The sequence below is a fragment of the Taudactylus pleione genome, unplaced genomic scaffold, assembly GCF_031769625.1.
Source record: "Taudactylus pleione unplaced genomic scaffold, aTauple2 ptg000393l, whole genome shotgun sequence".
Lineage (NCBI taxonomy): Eukaryota > Metazoa > Chordata > Amphibia > Anura > Myobatrachidae > Taudactylus > Taudactylus pleione.
The window spans coordinates 7773908-7801353 of record NW_028284794.1 but is presented as its reverse complement, the minus strand read 5'-3'; the positions used below and the strand labels follow the sequence as shown (position 1 = coordinate 7801353).

Below are 27446 nucleotides of genomic sequence, written 5' to 3'. Positions count from 1 at the left end.
CCTACCTCCTGGAGAGTGTTCTTGATTTGGCCAACTGTTGTGAAGGGGTTTTTCTTCACCAGGGAAATAATTCTTCTGTCATCCACCACAGTTGTTTTCCGTGGTCTTCCGGGTCTTTTGGTGTTGCTGAGCTCTCCGGTGCATTCTTTCTTTTTAAGAATGTTCAAAACAGTTGATTTGGCCACACCTAATGTTTTTACTATCTCTCTGATGGGTTTGTTTTGATTTTTCAGCCTAATGATGGCTTGCTTCACTGATAGTGACAGCTCTTTGGATCTCATATTGAGAGACGACAGCAACTGATTCCAAATGCGAATGTCACACCTAGAATCAACTCCAGACCATTTAACCTGCTTAATTGATAATGAAATAACGAGGGAATAGCCCACACCTGTCCATGAAATAGCTTTTGAGTTGATAGTCCCATTACTTTTGGCCCCTTAAAAAGTGGGAGGCACATATAGAAACCGTTGCAATTCCTACACCGTTCACCTGATTTGGATGTAATTACCCTCAAATTAAATCTGAAAGTCTGCAGTTAAGGCACATCTTGTTTGTTTCATTTCAAAGCTATTGTGGTGGTGAATAGAGGCCAAAATATGAAAATACTGTCAATGTCCCAATATTTATGCACCTGACTATATATTATGAAAACTCAAAGGGCAGATGTATCAATCTTCTAAAGAAGACAAGCGGAGGCATTGACCATAGCAACCAATTAGCTTTTAGCTATCATTATTCTAGCGTGTATTAGATAAATGATAGCTAGAAGCTGATTGGTTGCTAAGAGCAATAACTTCACATGTGTTCTTTAGAAGGTTTGATAAATCCTCCCTTGTCCTATAAAGTATATCCTAGCCAAAAACATCCCCCACTCCAACTTGTAAATTCAGAATAAAGGATATAATTATCAATATTTAAAGTAATAAGGTCCAGAGAACTAATAGAAATATAAGAAGTTCTTATCTTATGTCAGACATGTAAGAAAACGTATAAGAGACATAATAAAGTGTAAATAACTCTATTGCACTTACCCAATGAGCTATTATCTGCGATCACATGGATTGGTGAGACCGTGCTAGTGATAATCTTGTCGGTAACAGGGCTGAGGAATGACAAAAACAGGCCTAAAATGAACATTTTATTTGATGCCCCAAGCCAACCAATTATTTACCTACATTCAACCATCTTGTAGCTTATCCAGACAAGGAGAGTTCATTAATTTTCTCTGAGCTTGTGGACAAATCCACTGCATTAACATCTGGGAATCAAGACAAAATGACTGCCCTGTCTGAGGTCTCTGTGGTGGAATCGATATGTAATGCCGGTGGCTGAATAGCCGCCAGATGAAATACTGATGCCGGAAGCCCGAACACTCTACATCATGACTGGGGCTGGTAAGTACTTTAAACCCTCCCCTCCTTCACCCTTACCCTCCCTTATTGGTGCCTAACCCTAACCCCCTTTCTGGCACCCTAAACCTAACCTTCCCGGGGGGTGCCTAACCCTAACCTCCCCCCAGTGGTGCCTATCCACCATTCCCCTAGCCTAACCCTCCCAGCTTACCTTCGTTTCGCATGGTGGCTGTTGGGATTTTGGCATGTGACTAAAGATAGGCGTTGGTATTTAGATGCCTATCTTTAGTCCATAGTCTGTATTCCGATGGCTAGCATTCTGGATTCCGCTAAGTTAGCTACATCCCCTCTGGGGCACCTGCCTTGTATGTAGTCTGCAAGATGATCACCCTGAGCAAATGTTCAGAGACAACTGTTCCACTACTGGAGGTCTCTTACTTTTAACCTCAGAGTTTCCATCATATCTGTTTTAGTTTTTTATTGGGATAACAAGGAGGGACAACCATACTGTACCTTTCCATTTCTGATCTGGCAACCTGCTACCATCATTGAAATAAATGGATTGATTGCCCCCATCAATAGATGATTAAGATAATACAATATAAAGGAAGATAAAGAAAACTTGCAGAGACTAAATCCATGAGCATGCAGAGTTGGAATTTATTTTCTGCATAGGTTTAATTGAAAATAAATATTCGGGTGCCCACCTCTCTGTAGCCAGATCATGGCAGGCAGCTCTCCTTGGGGTCCACTGAAACCCTAATTCTGAATTCAGAAAAATAGTAAAGGATAGCGCCACAATGCCTATCCCGGACCCTGAAAGACACACAACAATGTGGGGTAATTGTAAAAACAATTTATTATCCTAGATGTGAACAAATAAGAACCAAATGACATAAATGGCAACATTGACAATAAATGATCTTCTCAATATCTATAAGCTCTGCAGGTATAAGTGCTCTTGAAAACAAACACAGATAAAATATAAAAATCTCGAATAAACCATCCACGATCTCATCAAAAATTATGTAAGAGGAGCACCAGCTGTAGATACAAATAGTGCTGGAGCACCAGTTAGATTCAATTTGTGTTGTTTCTTTAGTATCAGTCTATTTTAAAAACAAAAGTTGAAATGTAGCATATACATATGAAAAATAACAATTCTGAAAGTGTGCAATATCCAGCTTTGACCGGCTTGTAGAATATCTTTAATGGAAATCCAGAATACTTGTACTAGTGTGATGCTGACAAATAACTGCTATACAGATGGAGCCAGCTAGTTTGTAGCTCATAGCGTGCCATTCAGGCCTCTGTGTCGTGCCATGGAATGTTACGCAATGGCTGGACTTTGGTGTACCATGGTATTCTTCAATGAAGGATATGCTACGGCATGTAATACAATGCTTAACTGCTGGGTGGCGAGTGCTCCACTGTGTAATTTGTACCATACTGTTAAATTGGATGAAAATCACATTCACACAGTGTATTTGCATGTTCACACACCCAATCTTTTTAATATCAAATAAGCTCTCAGGACAGGACACAAATCAGTACACATACTGTACATAACTGTAAAATAGTGTAGTAGTTGTGTTGTTATGACCAATACTGTAAATTAATGAGATGCACGCACAGCTATCAATGTGATGGGATGAATTATTCTCTAATGGTGGGGTACTGTGTATATATGTACTAGTATAATATTTTGAAAGGATAACACATTTTTTTATTATTAAAAATAGCAGCGGGTGGGTGGAGTGCACAAGGATGAGCTTGCTATGTGCTGTCCTTGATATAGCTGGCTTGTGGGCTAGAGGTTAGGTGATCGCTTTGTAACAGTGCTGGTCCTGGGTTCGAGCCCTGTAAAAGAATATTTTTTTATTATTAAAAACAGTAGCGGGTGGATGGAGTGCACAAGGATGGACTATGTGCAGTTCTTGATAAGCTGGCTTGTGGGCTAGAAGTTAGGTGATCACTTTGCAACAGTGGTGGTCCCAGGTTCGAGCCCTGAAAAAGAATATTTTTTTATTATTAAAAACAGCAGCGGGTGGGTGGATTGCACAAGGATGGACTATGGCTTGTGAGCTAGAGGTTAGGTGATCACTTTGTAACAGTGCTTGTCCCGGGTTCGAGCCCAGAAAAAGAATATTTTTTTTTCCACTGTGGGTGCTGTCCCAGACTTAGACACTATAGTGAAACTAGTAGTGGGCTGTTTAAAAGTGAGGCATTACAAACTGATTGCTATAGGGGTACTGCTGCAGGGGGCATTACTATACAGACACTGTTGCAGGGGGCATTACTATAAGGGCACTGCTGCAGGGGGCATTACTAAAGGGGCACTACTACAGGGGGCATTACTATAGGGGCACTGCTGCAGGGGGGCATTATGTGTAAATGGCATTATAATATGTGGCATTATGTATAAAGGGCATTACAATATGTGGCATTATGTGTAAAGGGCATTACAATATGTGGCATTATGTGTAATATGTTTGTTCTATCAATATTTGTAAGTTGAATAAAATAATTTGGGCATTTGATGGTTTTATTTAATAAACCTTAACTAATATTTTTAAGGAATGGATTTTAGAGATGAGCGGGTTCGGTTCCATGAGAACCGAACCCACCCCAATTACGGAGATCCGAGGCAGATACAAGTCAGCTCGGGTTTTCCCGCCTGACTCGGATCTGAAAACGAGGTAAAATGTCATCATCCCGCTGTCAGATTCTCGCTGGTTTTGATTCTATAAAGGTCCCATGATTAGCCGCCATTTTTCATTCTGACTGTGGAGAGTGAAGAGGGAGAGAGCTAGGAGCTGTGCTATGCTGTTGTGTTGTATTATTGTTAATTGCACGCTGATGCTGTGCATAGGGGCTGGCTACTGTTGTCCATAAGGGCTGGCTGGCTTTTGTCTCCTATAGAGGGGCTGACTGGCTGTTGTTGTGTCCATAGGGGCTGGCTGGCTGTTGTCGTGTCCATAGGGGCTGGATGGCTGTCATTGTCCTGTCCATAGGGGCTGGCTGTTGTACTTCTCCTGTCCATAGGGGCTGGCTGTTGTACTTGTCCTGTCCATAGGGGCTGGATGGCTGTAGTGCTGTGTTGTCCAGGGGGTGCTCTGTCTTTCAGGGGTGCTCTTCACCGACCCCCAGTGTAAAAAAATAAAAAAAAATTAGTGTTAGCCACACTTGTCATCAGTGCAGGGGTGCTGTGCTGCTGTCTGTTAAGGGGCTGCTACCTCTTTTCAGGGGTTCACCCCAGTGTTAAAAAAAAAGAAACATTTTTTTTTGTGTGGTGTGTTAGCCACACCTGTCATCGTGTAGCTGCTCAGGGGGGCCGTGCTGCTTTCTGTCGAGGGGCTGCTGCCAAAAAAATAAAATAAACTATTTTTCTTTGTGTGTGCCAGCCACACCTGGCTGTTACTATCATCAGCACAGATGCGCAGGGGTGCTGTGCTACTGTCTGTCATAGGACTGCTGCCCAAAAAATAAACAATAGTTTTTGTGTGCGTGTTAACCATACCTGTCATCGGCGTAGCTGCGCAGGGGTGCTGTGCTGCTGTCTGTCAAGGGGCTGCATGAAAATTACAATGAAATCTTTTTTTTTAAGTTATTGGGTAGCAAAAAGTTGTTTTTTTAATCTTAAACATAGCAAAAATGTTATCCTAACAGCTTATAAAGTTTTATGCTCTAAAAAAACTAAAGCCTATATTTATTTACAAACCTATATAGAGTGGACAGTCTAAATTCTAAAACTGTTCTATTCAAAAACGTAAGCAAAAGCAAAGATTATAAGTCTGGTGTGTTATTATGATGTCAGAATGTAGAAGGCCAAAAATTGGGTGGACCACACATGGCTAATTGATCAACCATGGTGACTGGATTAGTGTCATAAGGAAGAGGAGGTTACAAACTGGGTGTTATGTTATGATGTTATGAGTTGGCCATATGGGGTATGTTGCTGTTAAAGGATAAGGCTGTTTATCAATGGACACATTATTTATTATAGTTGTTGTTATTTTGGGTTGCCATCTTCTGAATGGTGTTTACCAATAGACAGAGACTACCTAACAGCTCAGGCATTGACACTTCCTGAGGAACAAAGCTCTATTCTGTGGAGGGAAGCCAATTAGGTCGGAGCCCCTGTTCCTTCCAACAGATGAAGCTCTTCTCTCTCCACATCATCTATTATAGATTAATTTTTTTTTATCGGGGACATCTAGCTCCTCTTTCTGTACCCTGCTTACCGTTTTTGGACAGGAAGTCCAGGATGGACGGTTTGGAAGAAGAAGGACTAGCAACAGATGGGGATGGTCATTATCAAGACCTGGTCCCCCCAGTGGGTGGGGTCTGGGAGGTATTGGTTGGCATGCAAGCAGCAGAATAACAAAGGCCTCCATGTTGTCTGTGCTCACTATTCTGTATTTCAGTTTGCGATTCAGGTAGGAATAAAGTCATCTACAGAAAACAGAATCACTGGATGTCTTAGTGCATTCAGGCCAGATACAATCCATGAATTCCCAGACAGATTCCGGACAGATGAATCCTTTGCTTGTGATAATCTTTGGTAATTCCTGGCAAAGGTGGGTGTTATAGCCAGACACTTTGAAGGCTATAGCTTTTATCTGCTTTATAGAAAACATGTGAATGAAACCTTTCCACACTGCAGAACATGATGGAGAAATCCCTTGAAGTTCAGCACCTAGAGCATCTTTTTTCATGTTCTCTAAGGTCTCTCCTGACTGTGAAGAAAGATTCTCCACACTGTAGTCTTCCATTGTGACTTTTTAATGGTGATTTCAATGTCCACTGGCTGAGATCCATCTCATCTGAGGGTTGGGTTTTCCCCATGAGACAAATTCACATCCACACTCTTATGTTTAGCCAAATTTGCACAATCTTGGTTTTGGGGGCACCATGAAGAATCAGACAGATCCTCCATGGTAAACATCTGATCTAGTGTTGTATCTATTTCTATTAAACCTTTGTGTGTGAGTTTAGTCATCTGCCGCATGTGGTGGAGCTCTTTTTCTGATTTCTAAATGATCTCCAGACACAAAGTAAAACTTAAACCTTAAACTGAAATGTTGCATTTAATGTTCTGTTCTGCTTGTTCACATATCTAAGTAAAATGGTTAAGTGGACAGTGGGAACAACGGCAATTTGAAGGCCACTAACTAACTTTTTTTTAATGTTTTTAATGTTTTTTTAATGTTTAATGTACAGGTTGGGAAATTCCTTTACAGAACAGAATGTTTTAAAAGGATTATTTAAGTCAATTATTTTTTGGAAGCACTCTTCATGGTCCCCTTCTAGGATGAAAATCCACTCCTAGCTGCAGAAGCAGGCACATGATTCTCAAGAAAGACACAAAGTAAGGCCTAAAATCAGGGGTAGCCAACCTCGGTCCTTGAGAGCTCACAGTTTCCAAATGACCTAGCTGGTGCACAGGTGTATTCATTACTCACCAAAACATTTAGAAAGATCCACAGGTGGAGTTAATTATTATAGTTGTGATTCTGTGAGGAGACCTGGAAAACATGCACTGTTGGTAGCTCTTGAGGACCACGGTTGGCTACCCCCTGCCTTAAATCATAGATCTTATGCTTTTCCACATATCTGTGCTGGTTAAGTGGCACTTTGAGGCCACTAACTAACTATATATTTTTTATGTACCTGTACAGGTTGTGAAATGCCTTTAAAGATGGTTTGCAAAGGATTATTTAAGTCAATTGTTTGTTTGTTTTTGGAAAGCACTCTTCCTGGTCCACTTCTGGGATGAGAAAATCAACTCCCAGTAGCAGCAGCAGCCATGCTCAAGGATTCTTCTATTGCAAGGACTGATGTGAATGTATCACAGCTTTTTTTTTAATGCCAATCAACCATCCCTGTCCCTGCCCTGCCTTCAACTACATACTTTCTCCAACTCCCTTTTGCCTCTCTTGAATAATATAAGTGTTTCCTGATGTGTCATGTTTGAAGTTGAACTGTCGTAATTTTGGGCCTAAACTAGATGAAAAAATCAATATTGTGAGCTGTGAGGTGGTCAAAATTAACTGGAAACAAGTGGAAATAAATGTTATTGAGGTTAGTAATACTGTAGGAACAAAAAAGGACAATTTTTATGTGATTTTAGCTATTTTTATGATTTTTTAAGAAAAAATCCAGATCCAAAACCAAAACCGAAAAACAAAACATGGAGGTGAAGTTTTGGCAAAACCAATCCAGATCCAAAACCAGGGGAGATCCAGATCCAAAACCAAAACACGAGGGTCAGTGCACATCTCTAATGGATATTACATTTATGTCAGAAAAGGTCATCTTATGATGGGTGTGGGGGGTGCCAAATTACTGTCTTGCCCCGAGTGACAAAAATCCTAGTTTCAGCCCTGCTTTAACACCTGATATAATACAGATTGGGGAGCACTTATTAGAATATTCCATCCATGAATCAATCTTATTTAATGATTGTTTGTTATACTTCCCTGTTGAAGTTGTAACAATGACAGATTCCCTAAAAGTCAGTATTGCTCACCCACTCAGCAGAGAGTCCTCCAGTTGGTCAGTCACTTTGCGGTATCCCCCCATGGAGTGATAAAGCCGGGAGTCACATGGCAGCGTCCGTGGTCGCACACACTGCCAAGTGTCCCCAGAGACGGGGTCCCTGTACTTGCACACGTCCTTTCCCGTCAATTCCAAGTTACACTCCATCCTTTCACTGCTACCATTATATTGGAAATATCCATAAAAATAGAGCTGGAAAGACAGAACACACACACACACATATATTATATATGTTATATATATATATATATATATATATATACACATATATATATATATATATATATATACACTTTATCTAAAGTATACAAAGCAATTCTACTGCCTGCGGCAGAAGCTGGTGGCACCAATTTCACCCCTATCGCCATAAAGCTTTCATTGGTACTATATCTACTGAAATGTAACCCCACTTTTACCACTATAGGGATACCAGATTACTAAGTCTCATTTCACTAGGTGGTCTAATGTGCTCCTCCATCTATCCACTAAGTGGTACATATAATGTTAACAGTGCCTCCACCCAGGTATAAGTATATAGTGTGTGCCTACTTGGGAAAACCCAAATTGGGGATTATGTGATATACTCGTGTTATTCTTATTCTCCTAATTACAGAAGGTTAGGCTTACCGACATTTTAGCACCATAATAAGTCACCACAACATATGGTACAGTTGTAAATGCTTAAGTTTATGAAGTTGTAGTATAAGTATTATGTACATTCCTTACCATGAACATAACATTACATCACCTGCTATATTTATAGAAAATACACAGGTTCATATAACATGGTACATATCATAGTACATAACACACCATTACTTGTCATTACATAAGACATCATACAAGTATAAATAACTACTTCACCTATCTCTGGAAAAGCTGTTATTCAAAGACATTGTGGGCACATTCCTGTTAAACGTATTTCATATGTATGCCGTAAATTACATGTATATTACTATATGTTACCTTAATGGTAACTCCTATACCAATTAATACTAGGGGTGAGAGGGTTCGGATTTCTGAAATCCGAACCCCCCCGATCCGAGGCTGATCCGAGTCAGGCTCGACTTTTCCCGCCTGACTCGGATCTGAAATCGAGGCAAAACGTCATCATCCCGCCTTCCCGGTCTCGCGTGTTTTGGATCCTATACAAGGTACCTACGTCAGCGCCATTTTCTCACTCGGCTGTGGACAGTGAAGAGGGAGGGTGGGAGTTAGGGCTGGCTGGGCTATGTAGTGTAGTGTAGTGTAGTGCAGAGTAGTGTTGTGCTGTGCTGTGCTGCGCTGTGCTGCTGTTGTCCATGGGGGCTGTGTCCACTACTTCAAAGTCCATAGGGGCTGGCTGTGTTGTGCTGTGCTGCTGTTGTCAATAGGGGCTGTGTCCACTACTTCAAAGTCCATAGGGGCTGGCTGGACTGTGTTGTGCAGTCAGTTGTCCATAGGGGCTGTGTCCACTCCAAAGTCCTGTGCAGTGTCCCAGTCCTAAAGGGGTGCTGTAGTGTTGTCCATGGGGTGCTCTGTCCATCAGGGGTGCTCCCCCCAAGTGCTAAAAAAAATATTTTTTCTGTGTTTGTGAATTGTGTGCGCAGTAGCCGCACGTGCATCAACAAAGTAGTGCCAAGTGTGCGCCTGTGTCATAAGTAAAGGGCTGGCTGGCTTGACCGTTAAAGGGTGCTGTAACCCCCAAAGTACACTCCAAACCAAATAAACATTTTTTTTCTGTGTTTGTGAATTGTGTGCGCAGTAGCCACACGTGCATCAACAAAGGAGCAGCTCCAAGAGTGCGCCTGTGTCCCATAAGTAAAGAGCCGGCTGGCTCATTTCTTAAAGGGTGGTGTAACCCACAAAGTGCACTACTCTCTAGCAAAAATAAAAAAATATTTTCTGTGTTTGTGTGCGCCTTAGCCGCACGTATATATTAAATCGATATAACATAAATGGAGGACCAAACTTTCTCCGATAAAAATAAAATAGAGACAGATCAAGAACCACTTCCTCCTAGTGCTGAAGCTGCAGCCACTACTCATGACATAGACGATAACATGCCATCAATGTCGTCTGCCAAGGCCGATGCCCAATGTCATAGTAGAGGGCACATACAATCCCAAATGGCAAAGTTCAGGAAAATGACCTTGAAAAAAACATTTAAATCATCTGAAGAGAAATGTAAACTTGCCAATATGCCATTTACGACTCGGAGTGGCAAGGAATGGCTAAGGTCTTTCCCTATGTTCATGACTAGTGGTTCAGCTTCACATGACGATGGAAGCCCTCCTCCCACTAAAAAAATCAAAAGAGTTAAGCTGGCAAAAGCACAGCGAAGAACTGTGCGTTCTAAGAAGATATCACAAATCCCCAAGGAGAGTCCAAGTGTGGTGGCGGTTGCGATGCCTGATCTTCCAAGCTCTGGACGGGAAGAGGTGGCTCTTTCCACCATTTGCACGCCCCCTGCAAGTGCTGAAAGGAGCACCCACAGTCCACTTGCTGATATGCAAATTGAAGATTTCACTGTTGAAGTACAACAGGATGAGGATACTGGTGTAGCTGGCGCTGAGGAGGAAGTTGGTGAGGAGGATTCTGATGGTGATGTGGTTTGTTTAAATCAGGCTCCGGGGGAGAAAGTTGTTGTCCGTGGGATGAAAAAGCCCATCACGGTCATGCCTGGGCAGAAGACCAAACATTCCACCTCTTTGGTCTGGCAATATTTCTATCCATATCCGGACAACAACTGTCTTGCCATATGTACCATATGTAAAGGTGAAATAAGTAGGGGTAGGGACGTTAACCACCTAGGAACATCCTCCCTTATACGGCACCTGCAGCGCGTTCATAAAAAGTTACTGTCAAGTTCAGAAACTTTGGCTAAGACCGTAAGCAGTCCAGGGACACCTAAATCCCGTTGTCCTGTTGTATCCAAATGCCTGCAAACCACACCGTCAACTCCCTCCTCATCAATTTCCTCCTTAGTCAGGATCAGAAGTAGTCCTGCAGGCCATGTCATTGGCATGACTGACTCTCCTATCCGGGATTCCTCCGGAGGATCCTGCATTGCTACGCCTCCTGCTGCCGCTGCTGCTGTTGCTGCTGCTGGGAGTCATTCTTCATCCCAGAGAGGAAGTAAGAACACCACTACTTTTACTAAATTGACCCTCCAACAGTCCTTAGCGAGGAGGATGAAGTACGACAGCAGTCATCCTGAAGCAAAACGTATAACTGAGGCCTTGACTGCTATGTTGGTGTTAGACGTGCATCCGGTATCCGCCATTAGTGCAGTGGGATTTAGACAATTGATGAAGGTAGTGTGTCCCTGGTTCCAAATCCCGTCTAGATTCCACTTCACTAGGCAGGCGATACTGAGACTGTACAGAAACGTCAGAAAAAGTGTCCTCAGTGTCCTGAAAAATGCCGTTGTACCCAATGTCCACTTAACCACAGACATGTGGACAAGTGGAACAGGGCAGACTAAGGACTATATGACTGTGACAGCCCACTGGGTAGATGTATCACCTTACGCAGCAACAGCAGCAGCGTCACCAGTAGCAGCATCTCAGAAACGCCAGCTCGTTCCAAGGCAGGCTACGCTGTGTATCACCGGTTTCAGTAAGAGGCACACCGCCGACAACCTCTTTGAGAAACTGAGGGAAATCATCGCCCAGTGGCTTACCCCACTTAGACTCTCCTGGGGATTTGTGATATCTGACAATGCCACCAATATTGTGCGGGCATTACATCTGGCCAAATTCCAGCACGTCCCATATTTTGCTCACACAATAAACATGGTGGTGCAGAATTTTCTGAAAAGCAACAGGGGCGTGCAGGATACGCTTTGGGTGGCCCGAAAAATTTCTGGCCACTTTCGCCATTCAGCGACTGTGTGCCGAAGACTGGAGTGCCAGCAAACACTCTTGAACCTGTCCCACCATCACCTGAAGCAAGAGGTTGTGACACGGTGGAACTCAACCCTCTATATGCTTCAGAGGATGGAGGAGCAGCAAAAGGCCATACAATCCTATACATCCACCTTTGACATAGTCAAAGGAGGGGGTATGCACCTGACTCAAGCTCAGTGGAGAATGATTTCCGTGTTGTGCAAGGTTCTCCAGCCCTTCGAACTTGCCACACGTGAAGTCAGTTCAGACACTGCCAGCTTGAGTCAGGTCATTCCCCTCATCAGGCTTTTGCAGAAGTAGCTGGAGAAAGTGAAGGAGGAGCTAAGATGGAGCGATTCCGCTCGGCATGTGGGACTTGTGGATGAAGCCCTTCATTCGCTTTGCCAGGATTCCAGGGTGGTCAATCTGTTGAAATCAGACCACTACATTTTGGCCACCGTGCTCGATCCTAGGTTTAAAGCCTATGTGGTGTCTCTCTTTCCATCTGACACAAGCCTGCAGAGGTGCAAAGACCTGCTGGTGAACACACTGTCAGTAGAAGTGGAACGTGACACGTCAACAGCTCCTTCTTCATTTTCTCCCGCAACTGGGGCTGCCAGGAAAAAACTTAGGTATCCTAAGCAACCCGGTGCCAGTGATGCAGGGCAGGCAGGACCAAGTTTGGACATCTGGTCCGGACTGAAGGACCTGGCAACAATTTCTGACATGTCTACCGTCACTACATATGATACTGTCACCATTGACAGAATGGTGGAGGATTACATCAGTGACAGCATCCAAGTAGGCATGTCAGACAGTCCATACCTGTAATGGCAGGAAAAAGAGGCAATTTGGAGGCCCCTGTACAAACTGGCTCTATTTTACCTGAGTTGCCCCCCCTCCAGTGTGTACTCCGAAAGAGTGTTTAGTGCAGCCGGGAACCTTGTCAGTGAAAGGCGTAGGAGGTTGCTTCCACAAAATGTGGAGAAGATGATGTTCATAAAAATTAATTATCAACTCTTCCAGGGAGACCAGCCTCCAGAACGTACAGCGGGACCTGTGGTGGTGGATTCCAGTGGGGACGAGTTAATACTCTGTGAGGATGAGGATGTACACAACACTGAAGAGGGTGAGGAATTGGTGGATGAGGAGGATGAGGATGACATCTTGCCTCCGTAGAGCCAGTTTGTGCAGGGACAGATTAATTGCCAGCTTGTTTTGTGGGGGCCCAAACAAACCAATCATTTCAGCCACAGTCGTGTGGCAGACCCTGGCGCTGAAATGATTGCTTTGTTAAAGTGTGAATGTCATGTTTTAACAACATAAGGGTGGGTGGGAGAGCCCAAGGACAATTCCATCTTGCACCTCTTTTTTTTCTTTGCATTATGTACAGTATGGGGCCTAGTTTTTCAAACTGCCATCCTGTCTGCCACTGCAGTGTCACTCCTAGATTGGTCATGTGTTTGTGCCGCCCACTTGTGTCGCTTAGCATAGTCATCCAGCTACCTTGGTGCAACCTTTTGGACATAAAAACACTATTGTGAGGTGTGAGGTGTTCAGAATAGACTGGAAATGAGTGGAAATTAAGGTTATTGAGGTTAATAATAGCATAGGAGCAGAAAAACCTACAAATTCTGTGATTTTAGCTGTTTTTATCCTTTTTTTCAAAAAAATACAGATCCAAAACACAAAACCCAGAACCCAAAACACGGAAGGGTGGTTTTGGCAAAACCAATCCAGATCCAAAACACGAAGAAAGATCCAGATCCAAAACCAAAACACAAAACACGAAAAGGGGCCGGTGCACACCCCTAATTAATACTGCTCTAATCTTATACTGTATGCAGTCCAACTTATGTGTATACCTGTATTTATCTTCATACACATCCTTTCAACCGGCATCACATTAAATTTTATTGAATACTAAAAATACAATAACTGAATTATATATATACATCTATATATCTCTATCTATCTATCCAATATCTATCTCATATCTATCTATCTAATAGCTATCTCATATCTATCTATCTATCTAATATCTTTCTCATACCTATCTATCTAATATCTATCTATCTAATATCTATCTATCTCATATCTATCTATCTAATAGCTATCTCATATCTATCTAATATCTATCTCATACAGGTTGAGTCTCCCATATCCAAATATTCCGAAATACGGAATATTCCGAAATACGGAATATTTTCTGCATGACTGAGATATTGAAAACTTAGATTTTTGATGGTTCAATGCACACAAACTTTGTTTAAGGCACAGAATTATTAAAAATAAAGTATAAAATGACCTATAGGCTGTGTGTATAAGGTGTATATGACACAGAAATTAATTTCATGTATTTACACAAACTTTGTTTGAGCCACAAAATTATTGAAAATATTCCATAAAATTACCTTCAGGCTGTGTGTATAATGTAGATATAAATCATAAATGCATTCTGTGTTTAGATTTGGGCCGTATACCTAAGACATTTCAATATGGTATGCAATTATTCCAAAATACGGAATATTCCGATATCCAAAATACCTCTGGTCCCAAGCATTTTGGATATGGGAGACTCAACCTGTATCTATCTAATATCTATCTATCTAATATCTATCCATCTCATATCTATCTATCTAATATCTATCTCATATCTATCTATCTCATATCTATCTATCTCATATCTATCTCATATCCATCTATCTAATATCTATCTCATAACTATCTAATATCTATCTAATATCTATCTATCTATCTAATATATATATATATATATATATATATATATATATATATATATCTCCTTAGCCCTTGGCTGGATTTATCAAGCTGGTGCTGCAAACACTATCTATAGTTCAAAGTCTGCAGAATCCTGGCCGGTGCTATATCCTGTTATTTAATTGGTGATACACTAAGAAAACTAAACAAATGTTGTTTGCAAATGTTTTCACCAAAGCAATAGTTATTGTCCTTTCTCAGTGCTAACTATTGGCTTCCAGCTTCTATATTTCCAATTTGTAGGATGACATAAAATGGAAAGGTTCCCATAGGACAAATATTGCCCAATAAATCAGTGTAAATAGCAGTGCTGTATATCCGGTGGGTTAACACTTAGTTATCCTGCTGTAGCAGAATGCAGTGCAATCTGACCACTGGTGGGCACTGCTGCCACTACCAATGTGTCATAAAACAGGTGCACCCCAAGCAACTACTTTACTCCCTTGAGAATTCCGCCCCCCCTATGACCACCAGGGCTCTCATCTTTGTGCTGGCCAATGAGCAGTCCTGCTGTAATACTTGTGGGCTACCTGCTGCTCCTGAGCTGTAACCAGCTGACACTGCCACTCCCCTGCTCTGAATGGTTTCTGCTTGTATGCTTGGTAAAGGGCTCTCATACTTATAACTGCTATCACTTTTGAATTGTAGTCTTTAACCAGGCAGCCACTGCTGGGATTAGCCCATATACTGCAACATCTTGTATGCTTATGGCATGCTGCCAAGCCCCTCCTCTGCTGCTACATATGGCTTCACTGATGCTGCACTGCCCCTCTGCTCCCTGTCAGCTTATCACAAACCTCCAGTGGACTCTCCCTCTCTCCTGTTCTCTGTCTCCTCACATAGCCCAGTGTGTCCCCTCCCCACCATCCCAGCTCCATAGCTGTGATGAGGCGGCAGCTGACCTTGATGCAACCGCTGCTGCTCCACATCCACGCTTGCAGACATGCCCCTCTTTGGGACCACAGCCTCTCAACAGCAGGGGTGTATCGCAACTCCACCTCACTTACAGCCTCTGGCTGCCATCAGTCCCCCTTCACAGCTCTGCTGACGGGACCACCCTGCAGCTCCACTGCCGGGACCTACACCTTGAATGCCACCGCTGATGACTCCTCTCCAGCTCCACATCCCTGTGCCTGGCAGCCTACTAAGGCTCCACTGCCCAGGCCACAGGGAGGTTGCACCTGAGGAGGGGAAGTCCAGACTAACTGTCAGCTGCTGCTAACAGCTGTTATATCACCTCCCTCTAACCGGACCCACTTTTCCTGAGAGGAACCAATTCACTCCTGCATGTATCACTCCGCTTATGTTAAACATGGGCCACCTGACAGCAGCTCCTACCTGCCATTTCTGGCACATTCTTGTATAGTGCACACTACTTAAACATATACATAAACATGTACAGTAGGAATATAATGTACCTTGATATCTCCACACACATATACCTTATTTATTTAAGCAATTACAGATTTAAATTACCTCAGAATGCTATGAAATGTACTATATATGTTAAAGTATACATTTAATGGATTTTCTTTAACACTAAACCAGGGTTACAGTAATAACAAGGGAAATATCGACAATTAAAACAAAACAAATAATTTACATTTTGCTGAAGCCCAAAGCCTACTACTAGAGACAGCTCTTCCCCCTTATTCTTTATACACCAGCCACATCATTATAAGCATGCAACTGTTCCTTCTACATCAAACACCTCATAATAAGCATACCACTGTACTTTATACACCAAACACCTGATTATTACCATACCAGTGTACTTTATACACCAACCATCTCATTATAAGAACACCCCTGTACTTTATACACCAAACAGCTCATTATTAGCATACCCCTGTATATTATACACCAAAAACCTCATTATTAGTATACCCCTCTACATTATAAACCAACAACCTCATTATCAGAGTACTCCTGTACATTATACACTGACTACCTCATTATTAGCATACTCCTGTACTTTATACACCAACCACCTCATTATTAGCATACCCCTGTACTTTATACACCGACTACCTCATTATTAGTGTACCCCTGTAAATTATACACCAACCACCTCATTATTAGCATACCCCTGTACTTTATACACTAACCACCTCATTATTAGTGTACCCCTGTAAATTATACACTAACTGCCTCATTATTAGCATACCCCTGTACATTATATACCAACCACCTCATTATAAGCATACCCCTGTACTTTATACACTAACTACCTTATTACTAGCATACCCCAGAACTTTTTTTTCAGAACTGTTTATTGAACAGCTAGACAATGGCCCTCATTCAGACCCACTCGTGAGCGGCTGTCCACTCGCAAGTGGGTCGATGGTCCCCACTGCGCATGCGCACGACGGAGGGAGCTCCGTCGTGCACATGCGCGAGACCCGACGAGCGAAGGACTTTCCTTCGCTCGGAGTGTCTCATCAAAGGGGGCGTGCTGTCGATGGTGACTGACAGCACGCCCCCTTTGATGGGCATGCCGGGGGCGTGCCTGCCAGACGGAGGCATTCCCAAGGGAACGCCTACCGTCTGAAGCCGGCCCCACTGACATCACTAGTGATGTCAGTGGGAGTGATTTTGGCTCTGATAGAGCCAAAATCACTCCTGGCCTTGCGGTTGAAAAACTCAACCGCAGGCTTTTGCTCACAGTTTTGATGGTCACGATGGTCAAGACCATCGTGACCATCATCCTGCACGCTCGTATATGCTGTGGGTGGTGACCCACAGCTATACGAGCGTCCAGGAGGACGCTCCATATTAATGGAGGTGGGCCCTGATTCAGAGCGAGCGCTCTGGTCAGAGCGTCCGGCTCTGAATCAGGGCCAAAGTTCAGAAATTGTATGTACAAGAAAAAGCACATTTCACAAAATCTTGAAAATGTATATAAATAACATCTGCTAATAGTCCGAAATAATCAGTGCTGGCCTTTTTTCTTTTTTTGTACAATTAGAAAAAAAATATGTATAGCAATACAAACAGTTAAAGATAAATAAAAGAAAATATATTAACATATAGGTTTCAATAGTTAGAAACTATTGATACACCACATAATGGCATTCATAATTTTTAAACTACTGTTTAAAACTTAAACCATGTTACCAAGCTAATTATGTGAACAGGGAAGGTGGGGAGTGTAGGGCTGGGAGAGGTGCTGGTGCTGTCTGCTGTGTCCTGGGCTGGTGACTGCTGATCCATTCTGGGCTGGTGCCTGAGACAGCTGTCACTGTGCTGTCTGCTGTGTCCATCTGGTCTGTTGCTGATTGATCTGGGCTGTCTGTGCTGTCTGCTGTGCCCTGGGTTGGTGTTTGTCATGTCTGCTGTGTCCATCTGGGCTGGTGCAGAACTCTAGATACATCTGGGCTGGTGCTGTGTTCATCTAGGCACATGTCCTCCAAAAAAATAAAAATATAAATAAAAAATATATAGCAAAAAAAAAAACTCTTATATTTTTCTGTGTGTGTGCACGTGCATTCGTGTTAGGCTTAACCGCAGTACTGCACAAGATCCAGCCAGCAATGCAAGTTGCAAGCTAGTGCTGCCTGACTCCAGTTGTGCTAAAAAGAAAAATCAATCAACGTGTCTTTTATATTTTTCTGTGTGTATTAGGCTTAACCGCAGTACCACACAAGATCCAGCCAGCAAAGCAAGTTGCAACCTAGTGCTGCCCCACTCCAGTCATGATCAGTCACTGCTCTGGGCCCATGTTCTTGAGCATAAAAAACAATTAAATCAATTGTCTTTTCTTTGTCTAATATTTTTGTGTGTGTGCATGGCTGCACGTGTTTGAATTTTGTAACCGCACCTTGGCTACACTATTAGTGCTTGTGACACTGCTTCAAGACCACAGAAAATATGGAGGCTGTCACATGACAGGAGAGCAAGGCCAAGAACCACATGTTGTAGCTGCCGCCAGCAGTGAAAGGCTGTCAACTTCCTCGTCCTCTATGAAGGCCCATGCCCCAGGGCTTAAGTCACGCCATCAATATGGTAAAGCTACTTGTACTGAAGTTAAGAAAAAAAATTTTTTAATGGAAATTTGCCTTTAGATAAACAAAAAATTGTCAATATGCCATTCACTACACGAAGTGGCAAGGAAAGGATAAGGCTGTGGCCTTTCTTTAGGAAGACTGCTGATTTTGATTCTGATAGCCCTTCAGATAAACAACTGTGTGCCCTGAGAAATTTAAATCACAAATCCCCGAGGAGAGTGCAAGTGTGTCTGCGGTTGCCATGTGTGAGCCAGACCTAAATACTAGTGTACTGGTGGATCCTCCAAGTTCCAACATTTCTGTGCCCTCTGTAAATGTGGGGAAGGGCAGTCAACATCTTGCAGATGTAGTCAGTGAGAATGCTTCTGTGGAATTGCAAATGGAGGAGGAGGATATTTTGGTAGTTTCAAGGTGTTAAGGATGATGAGGATGTTGATGATGAAGATGTTGGTGATGAGGATGTTGATGCCGAGGATGTCCTTTGTGTAAGTAAGGCAACAGCTGTTGCCCATGTATTGAAAAAGCCAAAGCCCATTGTTGTCATGCCAGGGCAAAAGACAAAAAAAATCCACTTCTCAAGTGTGGAATTATTTCCACCCCAATCTGGACAACAGTTGTCAAGCCATATGTAACCATTGCAAAGCAAGAGTGAGTAGAGGGAGGGACCTAAACCACCTAGGAACCTCCTCCTTGTTACGTCACTTGGAGCGCATTCATCAAATATCAAAGTGTATGTCGCCAAGTTTCAAAACTCAAAATGTAACAAGTCCAGTGTAACCTGCCTGCTCCCTCTCTGTAGGATCCAAGAGCCTTCGATCTCCAACACCTGCATCATCATCAACATCCTCATACATGATCTGAAGTAATTTAAAAAAACAATTGACTATCAAACAGTCCTTTGATAGAGGAAGTAAGTATAACAGCTGTCACCCAGTTTCACAGCGGATCACTGACACCATGACGGCTGTGCTAGTATTAGATGGTGAAATAATAAAAAATGAGGATGATAGTGAGGAGGAAGTGCAAAAGGAGGATGAAGGGGAAATTTGTGTTCTATCTGATGCTAATGTGGATGTTGTGGATGTTGATGATAAGGATGTGGTTTGTGTAAATCAGCCACCAGTGGCAGAAGTTCTTGCTAATGATAAAAAGAAAGCCAGAAAAGCAACATCTTGGGTGTGGAATTATTTTAATCTAAATTCTGACAACAGTTGTGAAGGCATCTGTTCCATTTGTAAAGCCAAAGTTAGCAGAGGAAGGGACATTAACCATCTAGGCACCTCATCCCTGTTACATAATTTACAGCTAGTTCATGCAATTTGTAAAGTAATAACAAGCAGTCCAGAATCAGCTACCAGCAGTTTGGACCAGCACATGCAATCTCCACCACCAACACCTTCATCATCAACCTCCTCCTTAATAATTGAAGGTAGTCCTTCCAAAAAATGTTTTGTGGGGGCCCAAACAAACCAAGGAGTTCAGCCACGAAAGTGTCAGCCCTAGAGGCTAAAGTGCTTGGTTTGTTAAACTGTGCATGTCCTTTGTAATATCCCACATAAAAGTGGGTGGGAGGGACAATTCCATCCTGCACCTCTTTCCTTTACATTTGGCACAATTTGGGGCATTGCCGACTGACATTATTATAGTTTATTAAACTGCCATCCTATCTGCCACTGCTGTGTGGCAATGTTTCATAGATGTCCTATATTTTTTAAAACTGCCGTGCGTTTGTGCCGCTGCTCTGTTGCTTACTTTAGCCTGCCAGCTCGCTGCAGCCTCTGGTCTATATTGGTGGAATATAGTGAAATCAATATTGTGAGCTGTGAGGTGATTAAACATGCGTAGAAATGCCTGAAAATGATTGTTATTAAGGCTAATAATACTGTAGGAACAAAATCAGGCCCAAATTATGTGGTTTTAGCTGTTTATATAATTTTTGGGAAAAAATACAGATCCAAAACCAAAACCAAAACCTAAAAACAAAACACCAAGAAAAAAAAAATCAAAAACCAGAATCAACCAAAACCAGGGGAGATCAAGATCCAAAACCAAAACACGGGGGTCGACGCACATCTCTAACTATATAATAGATTGAAGAGATCTCTGCTGTAATGACGATACCCAGATACAGTATTTAAGTTTATTGGTTACAACTGTGAATAAAGAGGCTACTTGTGAGTAAGAAGTTAGGAAGGAAGGAGCATTTATTCTGAGCAATTCAGATTTATCTATGTTGATGCGATACCCCCCAAAAGAGCGGAACATATTAATCATTTTAAGATGGCTGGGATAGACTGCAATTATTTTTAAATAAAAAGCATCATATAATCCTCATATAAAGTTAATTTGTACTCCTTGTACCCTTACTTTAATACCTGTGAAATTTTGGCATTGACCCTCGGAGCGATCACTATAGGTTTAAGGGCAGCTGCAAATAGGAGTGGGAAAAGGTGACACCCCTTCCTCGTACCCTTTTGAATAAAGAAGGCAGGCGAGATATATTTATTGGTTAGAATTTGAATGGTAGGAGAAGAATATAAAGAAGTAAGTAAGTCAATAAAAGAAGAGGGAATGCCAAACCACCTAAGAGTCTCAAACAGGTCATCCCAGGTTACCAGATCAAAAGCTTTTGCAGCATCTAAAGAAAGAAGGAACCCAGCGTCACCCACCAGGAGAGTTGAGCAAGGATTGTAAAATAGTGAGCCTTTTCTGATATTAGTAACCAAGCTTCGGTCCCATATAAATCCTGTTGGTCAGGGTGTGTTATTGAAGGGAGAAAAACTTTAAGTCTTTCTGCTAACAATTTGGTAAACATTCTATAATCTACATTGAGCAGAGATGTGGCTCTGTAAGATGAATCTACAAGAGGGTTCTTACCATGCTTTGGTAATACTTTAACAATGGCTGAATGGAGGGGGGTTTCCATTTAGTATAGAGGTTAAAAAGTATGTCAATGGTTCCAAAATGTAGAGACGGAGTAGATTGTAAAATTACCAGCTAAAACCATCTGGACCTGGTGACCTAGCATACACCAACTACCTCATTACTAGCGTAATCCTGTACATTATACACCAACTACCTCATTACTAGCATACTCCTGTATATTATACACCAACTACCTCATTATTAGCATACCCCTGTACTTTATACACCAACCGCCTCATTATCAGTGTACCCCTGTAATTTATACACCAACAACCTCTTTATAAGCATACCCCTGTACTTTATACACCAACAACCTCATTATGAGGGTAAATCTATATACACCGACTACCTCATTATAAGCATAACTTGTACTTTATATACTAACCACCTCATAATAAGCATACCCCTGTACTTTAAACACCAATCACCTAATTATTAGGGTACTCCTGTACTTTATACACCAACCACCTAATTATAAGCATACCCCTGTACTTTATACACCAACCACCTCATTATTAGGGTACCCCTGTACTTTATACACCAACCACCTCCTTATAAGCATACCCCTGTACTTAAACACCAGCCATCTCATTATAAGCATACCCCTGTACTTTATACACCACCCACCTCATTATAAGCTTACCCTGTACTTTATACACCAACCTCCTCATTATATGCATACCCTGTACTTTATACACCAAGCAACTACCTGATTATAAGTGTACATCTGTACTTTATACATTAACCACCTCATTATAAGCATATCCTGTACTTTATACACCAACCTCCTCATTATTAGCTTACCCTGTACTTTATAGATCAACCACCTCATTATAAGCATACCCCTGGCCTTGCAGGACAACCTGAGAGTGACGTCGACATAAATCATCCGCCAAAGATTCTCTTCACAGCTCTTCCATATGGGCAGAGGATAGGAATTCCACGGACATCCCATTATAGTTATCTTCAACCTATAGAGGAGCAGAATGAGGGAGGAATGCTTTGGAGAGGGCATCAGCCACAAACAGTTCTTTGCCATGCTTGTAGATGATGTCTAGGTGGTACCTCGGTAATTTGAGCATCCTTTGAATACAGGCAAATGCATTGTGCAGGGGCTTCTCATGATGGTGATGAGTGGCTGGTTTTCAGTTTTGATGGTGACTGGACATCTGTAGATGAAATCATGGAATTTGTGGCAAACACCAAGGCCAGCAGCTTTTTCTCGATCTGCACATAATATGAATCTGTTTCCGCCAGGGAACTGGAATGAAAAGCAACTGGTCTATTCTTCTGGAGGCAAACTGCATCCAGCACATGCTGTGATGCATCAAGTGAGATCACTACCGGTAGGTGTACATTGAAGTATTGCAGAACAAAAGGGCTGGTGAGTATGCACTTAAGTCTTGACACCGCGGCATGGTGTGGTTTCAACCAACACCACTCTGTATCTTGGTGGGGAGGATTTTTGACAGCATTGACTCCCTAAGAAGTGTTGGAAGCTATGGCCCTCATTCACAGGCGTTCACAAGAAGCGAGCGCTCACTCTGAATGAGGGCAGCCACTTGGGTTTGGAAGTGCGGCCTCCTGGTCGCTAGCTAAGCTGTGGGTTACCACCCACAGCTTTAGTGAACGATCAGGTTGATGGTCGCAATGGTCAAGACCATTGTGACCATCGGGGCTTGCGAAGGGACCCTAAGGTTGCGTCTCGGCAACTGCAAGCCCCAGGGAGCTTCCTGCTCTAATCGAGCAGGAAGCTCCCCACTGACATCACTGCTGATGTCAGTGCGGCCGCCCTCAAAAAGGCAGGTATTCCTTAAGGAACACCTCCCTTTGTTAAACCACCCCCCCGCCACGCTTACAAAATGGGGCGAGCTGTCGATCAATATCGACAGCCTCCCCTTTTGTGGTGAGCTCCGGAGTGACAGAATTTCTCTCTTGCTCTGGGGCTTGCGCACGCGCAGTGCAGCCACTGCGCGTGTGCAGGGCCTGAACATCGACCTGGTTGCGAGCACTCAGCGCTTGCGACAGGGTCTAAATGAGGTCCTATGTTTGTTCACCAGCAGGGGCATGTGCTGGATGGATGTCGTTTTGGCAAGATCAGGTTTAACACCTTGGTCCATGAGGAGATGACCCACATATGAAACTTCAGCCACTCTGATTTTGCACTTCTCTGGATTGAGCTTTAAGTTGAGAGCCCGTATTCTTTCCAATACCTGGTGAGGATGCTCATCATGCTCTTGGATATTACGGCACCAGATGAGGATGTCATCGACTATAATCTCACAGGGGTACCCAGCAAACAGTTGTTCCATACACTTTTGAAACACCTCACTGCCAGTAGTCAGGCCATATGACATGCGTAAGAAGGCATATCTCCCAGCTGGTGTCATAAAGCAGTGAGGAGTGACCATTCTTTGTTTAGTGGGATTTGTAAAAGCAACATTTGGCATCTAATATGCTGTAGACCTTGGCTTATGGCATGCGTTTATTGAGGTGTGCGGGGTCTATCCAGATTCTGAAAGTCTCATCTTTTTTTACAACAGCCACCATTGCAGATACCCATTGGGTCACTTCTTCAATAGGGGTTATGACAGCTAGAACTTTATCCTTAAGAGTGATTGGAACCCTCCAGGATGCACACTCTGTAGGGGTGATGGATTCATCCAAGTGCATGTGGTAGATGACAGGTAGTTTGCAGATGGTGTCGCATCTGAATAGATTCTTAAAGTCACAGAACTCTGGGGGGTCTTGTTGTATCATGTGTACTTTAGGCCTTAAATATATCAATCCAAGGCGCACGCTGTCTGGTAGTCTGAGCAATGGTCTAACATCATTATCTACTCTGTGGAATAGCAACAGTGAATATGTGTATTCAATTGTGGTGGTGCCCATGGTCTTAATAATTTGACCCCCAAATGCCACTAAGTTTACAGGGTCTGTGTGGTCTATGGTTGCCTGCCGGCTGATGTTGTGCAGCAGGGTCCTGGAGATTACATTGCATTTGTCACCGGTGTCCATATTAATCTTCAATTTACTGCCACTCTTTTTATCACATAGGTAGGTGAAAATCTCTCCTTGATTTGTAATTAGATCTATGCTTTCAGAATATATGGTCTCAGCGGTGTGTGCTGTTGACTCCGTGCCTGTGTAATTGACTCTATGCGTCTGTCTTTCTCCTTGAGTTGCATGTGGCTCACTGTTTGTCAGCGTATGTCTGGATCTGCAACACTTTGCACAGTGGTTAAGCTTGTTGCAGAATAGCTAGAAGATAGCTAGAAACTGATTGGTTGATATCAACAACAACTCCACTTCTAAAAACTCTCACATGCCCCCATGGACTCTGTAGTGCAGAATAACAGCTTTTACTTATTTTCACATCAGGAACAGAACTGACTAACAAACAAGAAACTCCCTCTCAGCATGTGTAGCCCCATAGAAAGTGTCATCCTGCAGGGTCCTAGCAGGATACACATCTACACTACATTCATATTTGATTGCAGAAACCAACTTATGAATATTCCTACAAAGTATCCCGGATCTATATACTCCTTATTGATGGCAAGTCTCATGGACCTGTTTTTAGTTATCAAAGTACATTATTAAATATTCTAGATTTGTTAAATGATGCAATTAACTGGGTATTCTCGTAGACCTGCATCTGATTCGTTGCTTGGCCTTTAGTCATTGAGATTGACCTATGGACTTGCCATTGTTTTGGCATATAACCACCATGTTCCTGTTTCTCTTGCAATTAAACAATTTGTTTCAATGATGAAAAGTCAACAAGATTAGATTGTTGACAAACTTCCCTGCTGGTCTAGTGGTGACTTATATGGTACGCGGTATGAGGATCACTGGAATGTTATCAATATTGTATATTGTGAATGAGTCCACCAGAAATACATGATGTAAGTCAGTTCTCCCATTAATTTTTGATTTGCTGGGTGCTCTTTGGGGGAGAAAACTGCTCATTCATGAAACATGTAATAGAGCCTTGACGTTCCTTCAGTCTCAGGACAAATGTACTAAAAACAGTCCCATCACTCTCAGTACACATCCATTGGTTGGAGCACTGTTGAGAAACCCTGACTGCAGAAATAGGAACAAGTGATCAGGCAGGAGATGGAAGTCTTTGGCAGAGCAAAGTGCAGAAGGGGTATGTGGAAACAAGGCTGCAGATGTAAGGAGGAGTAGAGCAATTTAGGCTGGATCGTTGATGAGGATAGACTAAAGAAGGACAAAATGGGGGACTTGAAGGCCAGCTGTTAGGATGCATGTGACTCTTTTGAGTAAAGTCCAGCAACAGCCTTGATGGCTGGTGAAACTGGGATAGATGCGGCCTTTGGGCCAAGTAGCAGACTTTAGGCTGTGTGGCAAGCTTGAGGTCTGGAATAACTTGACAAGATGCAGCAGTAGCAGGGTAAAGCTGTAACAAAGTCACTGGTGTTTAATGCGCAAGACTGCACACAAAAGTCACTGGAGTGCAACCTGTGCCGCCAAGTTGACACAAGCAGCTGTGCAGTAGTTCTGCCTGTGCCACCAAGTTGACACAAGCAGCTGATGCTGTAGTGCGGGCTGTGCCATCAAGTTGACACAAGCAGCTGACTCTGTAGTGTGGCCTGTACCGCCGAGATGACACAAGCAACTGACACTGTAGTGCAGCCTGTGTCACTGAGTTGACTCAAGCAATTGAGGCTGTAGTGTGGCCTGTGCTGCCAGGTTGACACAAGCAGCTGATGCTGTACAGAGGTATTGTCCGTGCTGCCTGGATGACATGAACGGCAAGGAACAGATATGCGGACCGTGTCGCCTGGATGACACAAACAGCAGAACAACAATATAGAAGGCAGGAAAACTGGGGCTCAACTGGAGACAAGAGACAAAGCCAGAACCAGAAACATGAGAACTCTATCACTGCCATCGGAGCAGCACTAGCACTAGCAGGATATAGATGCCGGAGCCAATCTGGACTGATCCAGATTGGTGGTCAGAAGGTGGAGATTCAGGGAACACTTGCCCGATGTTCACCTTGCACAGCATTCGCAGTGTGGCAGCTTGTGAATCCAGCAAGATTAAGGTTACAGTAAGACGGGTAGGAATGAATTCAAGTTTTATTGACTTCCAGGGTGAGAAAGGAGAAGATACCCGAAAACGGAGAAGCAATGCTGTATTCATATGTAAAATATCCATACAATTGTCCCACCTCCTTAAAATCTCATGCACCTCATGCTTCATGCACCTCCAGCCTACAGGAACGGGCATTAACAATCTGGAAAACCTTGTCCAATACCAGCTTTTTAATCATTATTGCCAGATCTCTATCTGAGCAAAGTAAGGGTTAACTGCAAACAGATCTTGTAAAATAATTTGTATATACCTTAGATGGGATAGGATGGGGAAGCACGTTAAGTGCACATCACCTCAAATAATCAAAGTTGCCAACATGCCACAGCAGAGTCCTCAACAGAGGAAAGAAAGTGATGGACCTTTAAAAAGTGCCAGTAGTCTGTATCAAGAAGAGAGAGTTCAGTTTTGAGACCCTGCATATATTGTGCATAAACTGGCTGGTCGGATTCAATATGATTTACCAACGGCCGACAGCGCCAGCCCGACAGAGGCAAGATACAACTAGTAAAAGCATTGCCCTTTTAAATATCGAACATGAACATGAACAAAAGTGTCAGCCGACCGCCCGTACTCTTGCTGTAGATGCCGCCGGCCAGCGGAACCGCAGTGATGCTTGTTAAGTGTGTATAAACGACCATCATCTGCAGATATATATTTCTTGTGGGTACCCACTCTAACACATACAATCAATAAGGGATAGCAATCATGGCTCCATTTGCTATTACAACACTCTCAGTGATTTATAGTGGTAAAGTGCTGATAACACATGACAAGCAAGTGATGTCAGTGGAGAGATTCCGGCTCTGTAAGAGCCGAAATCT

The 27446-nt window shown here is 42.8% G+C and overlaps 1 protein-coding gene across 1 annotated transcript in view; it reads right to left on the bottom strand.

Annotated features, from left to right (window-relative positions):
- LOC148507443 (NXPE family member 3-like) overlaps window positions 1-27446 on the bottom strand; it is a 74992-nt gene that overhangs the window by 25582 nt on the left and 21964 nt on the right. Inside the window, exons 3-4 of the mRNA XM_088446100.1 lie at window positions 7888-8108; window positions 1035-1105 (exon numbers count right to left, since the gene is read on the bottom strand). Of these exons, the coding sequence (XP_088302226.1) occupies window positions 1035-1105; window positions 7888-8108 (292 nt within the window). The remainder of the gene's footprint in view (window positions 1-1034; window positions 1106-7887; window positions 8109-27446) is intronic.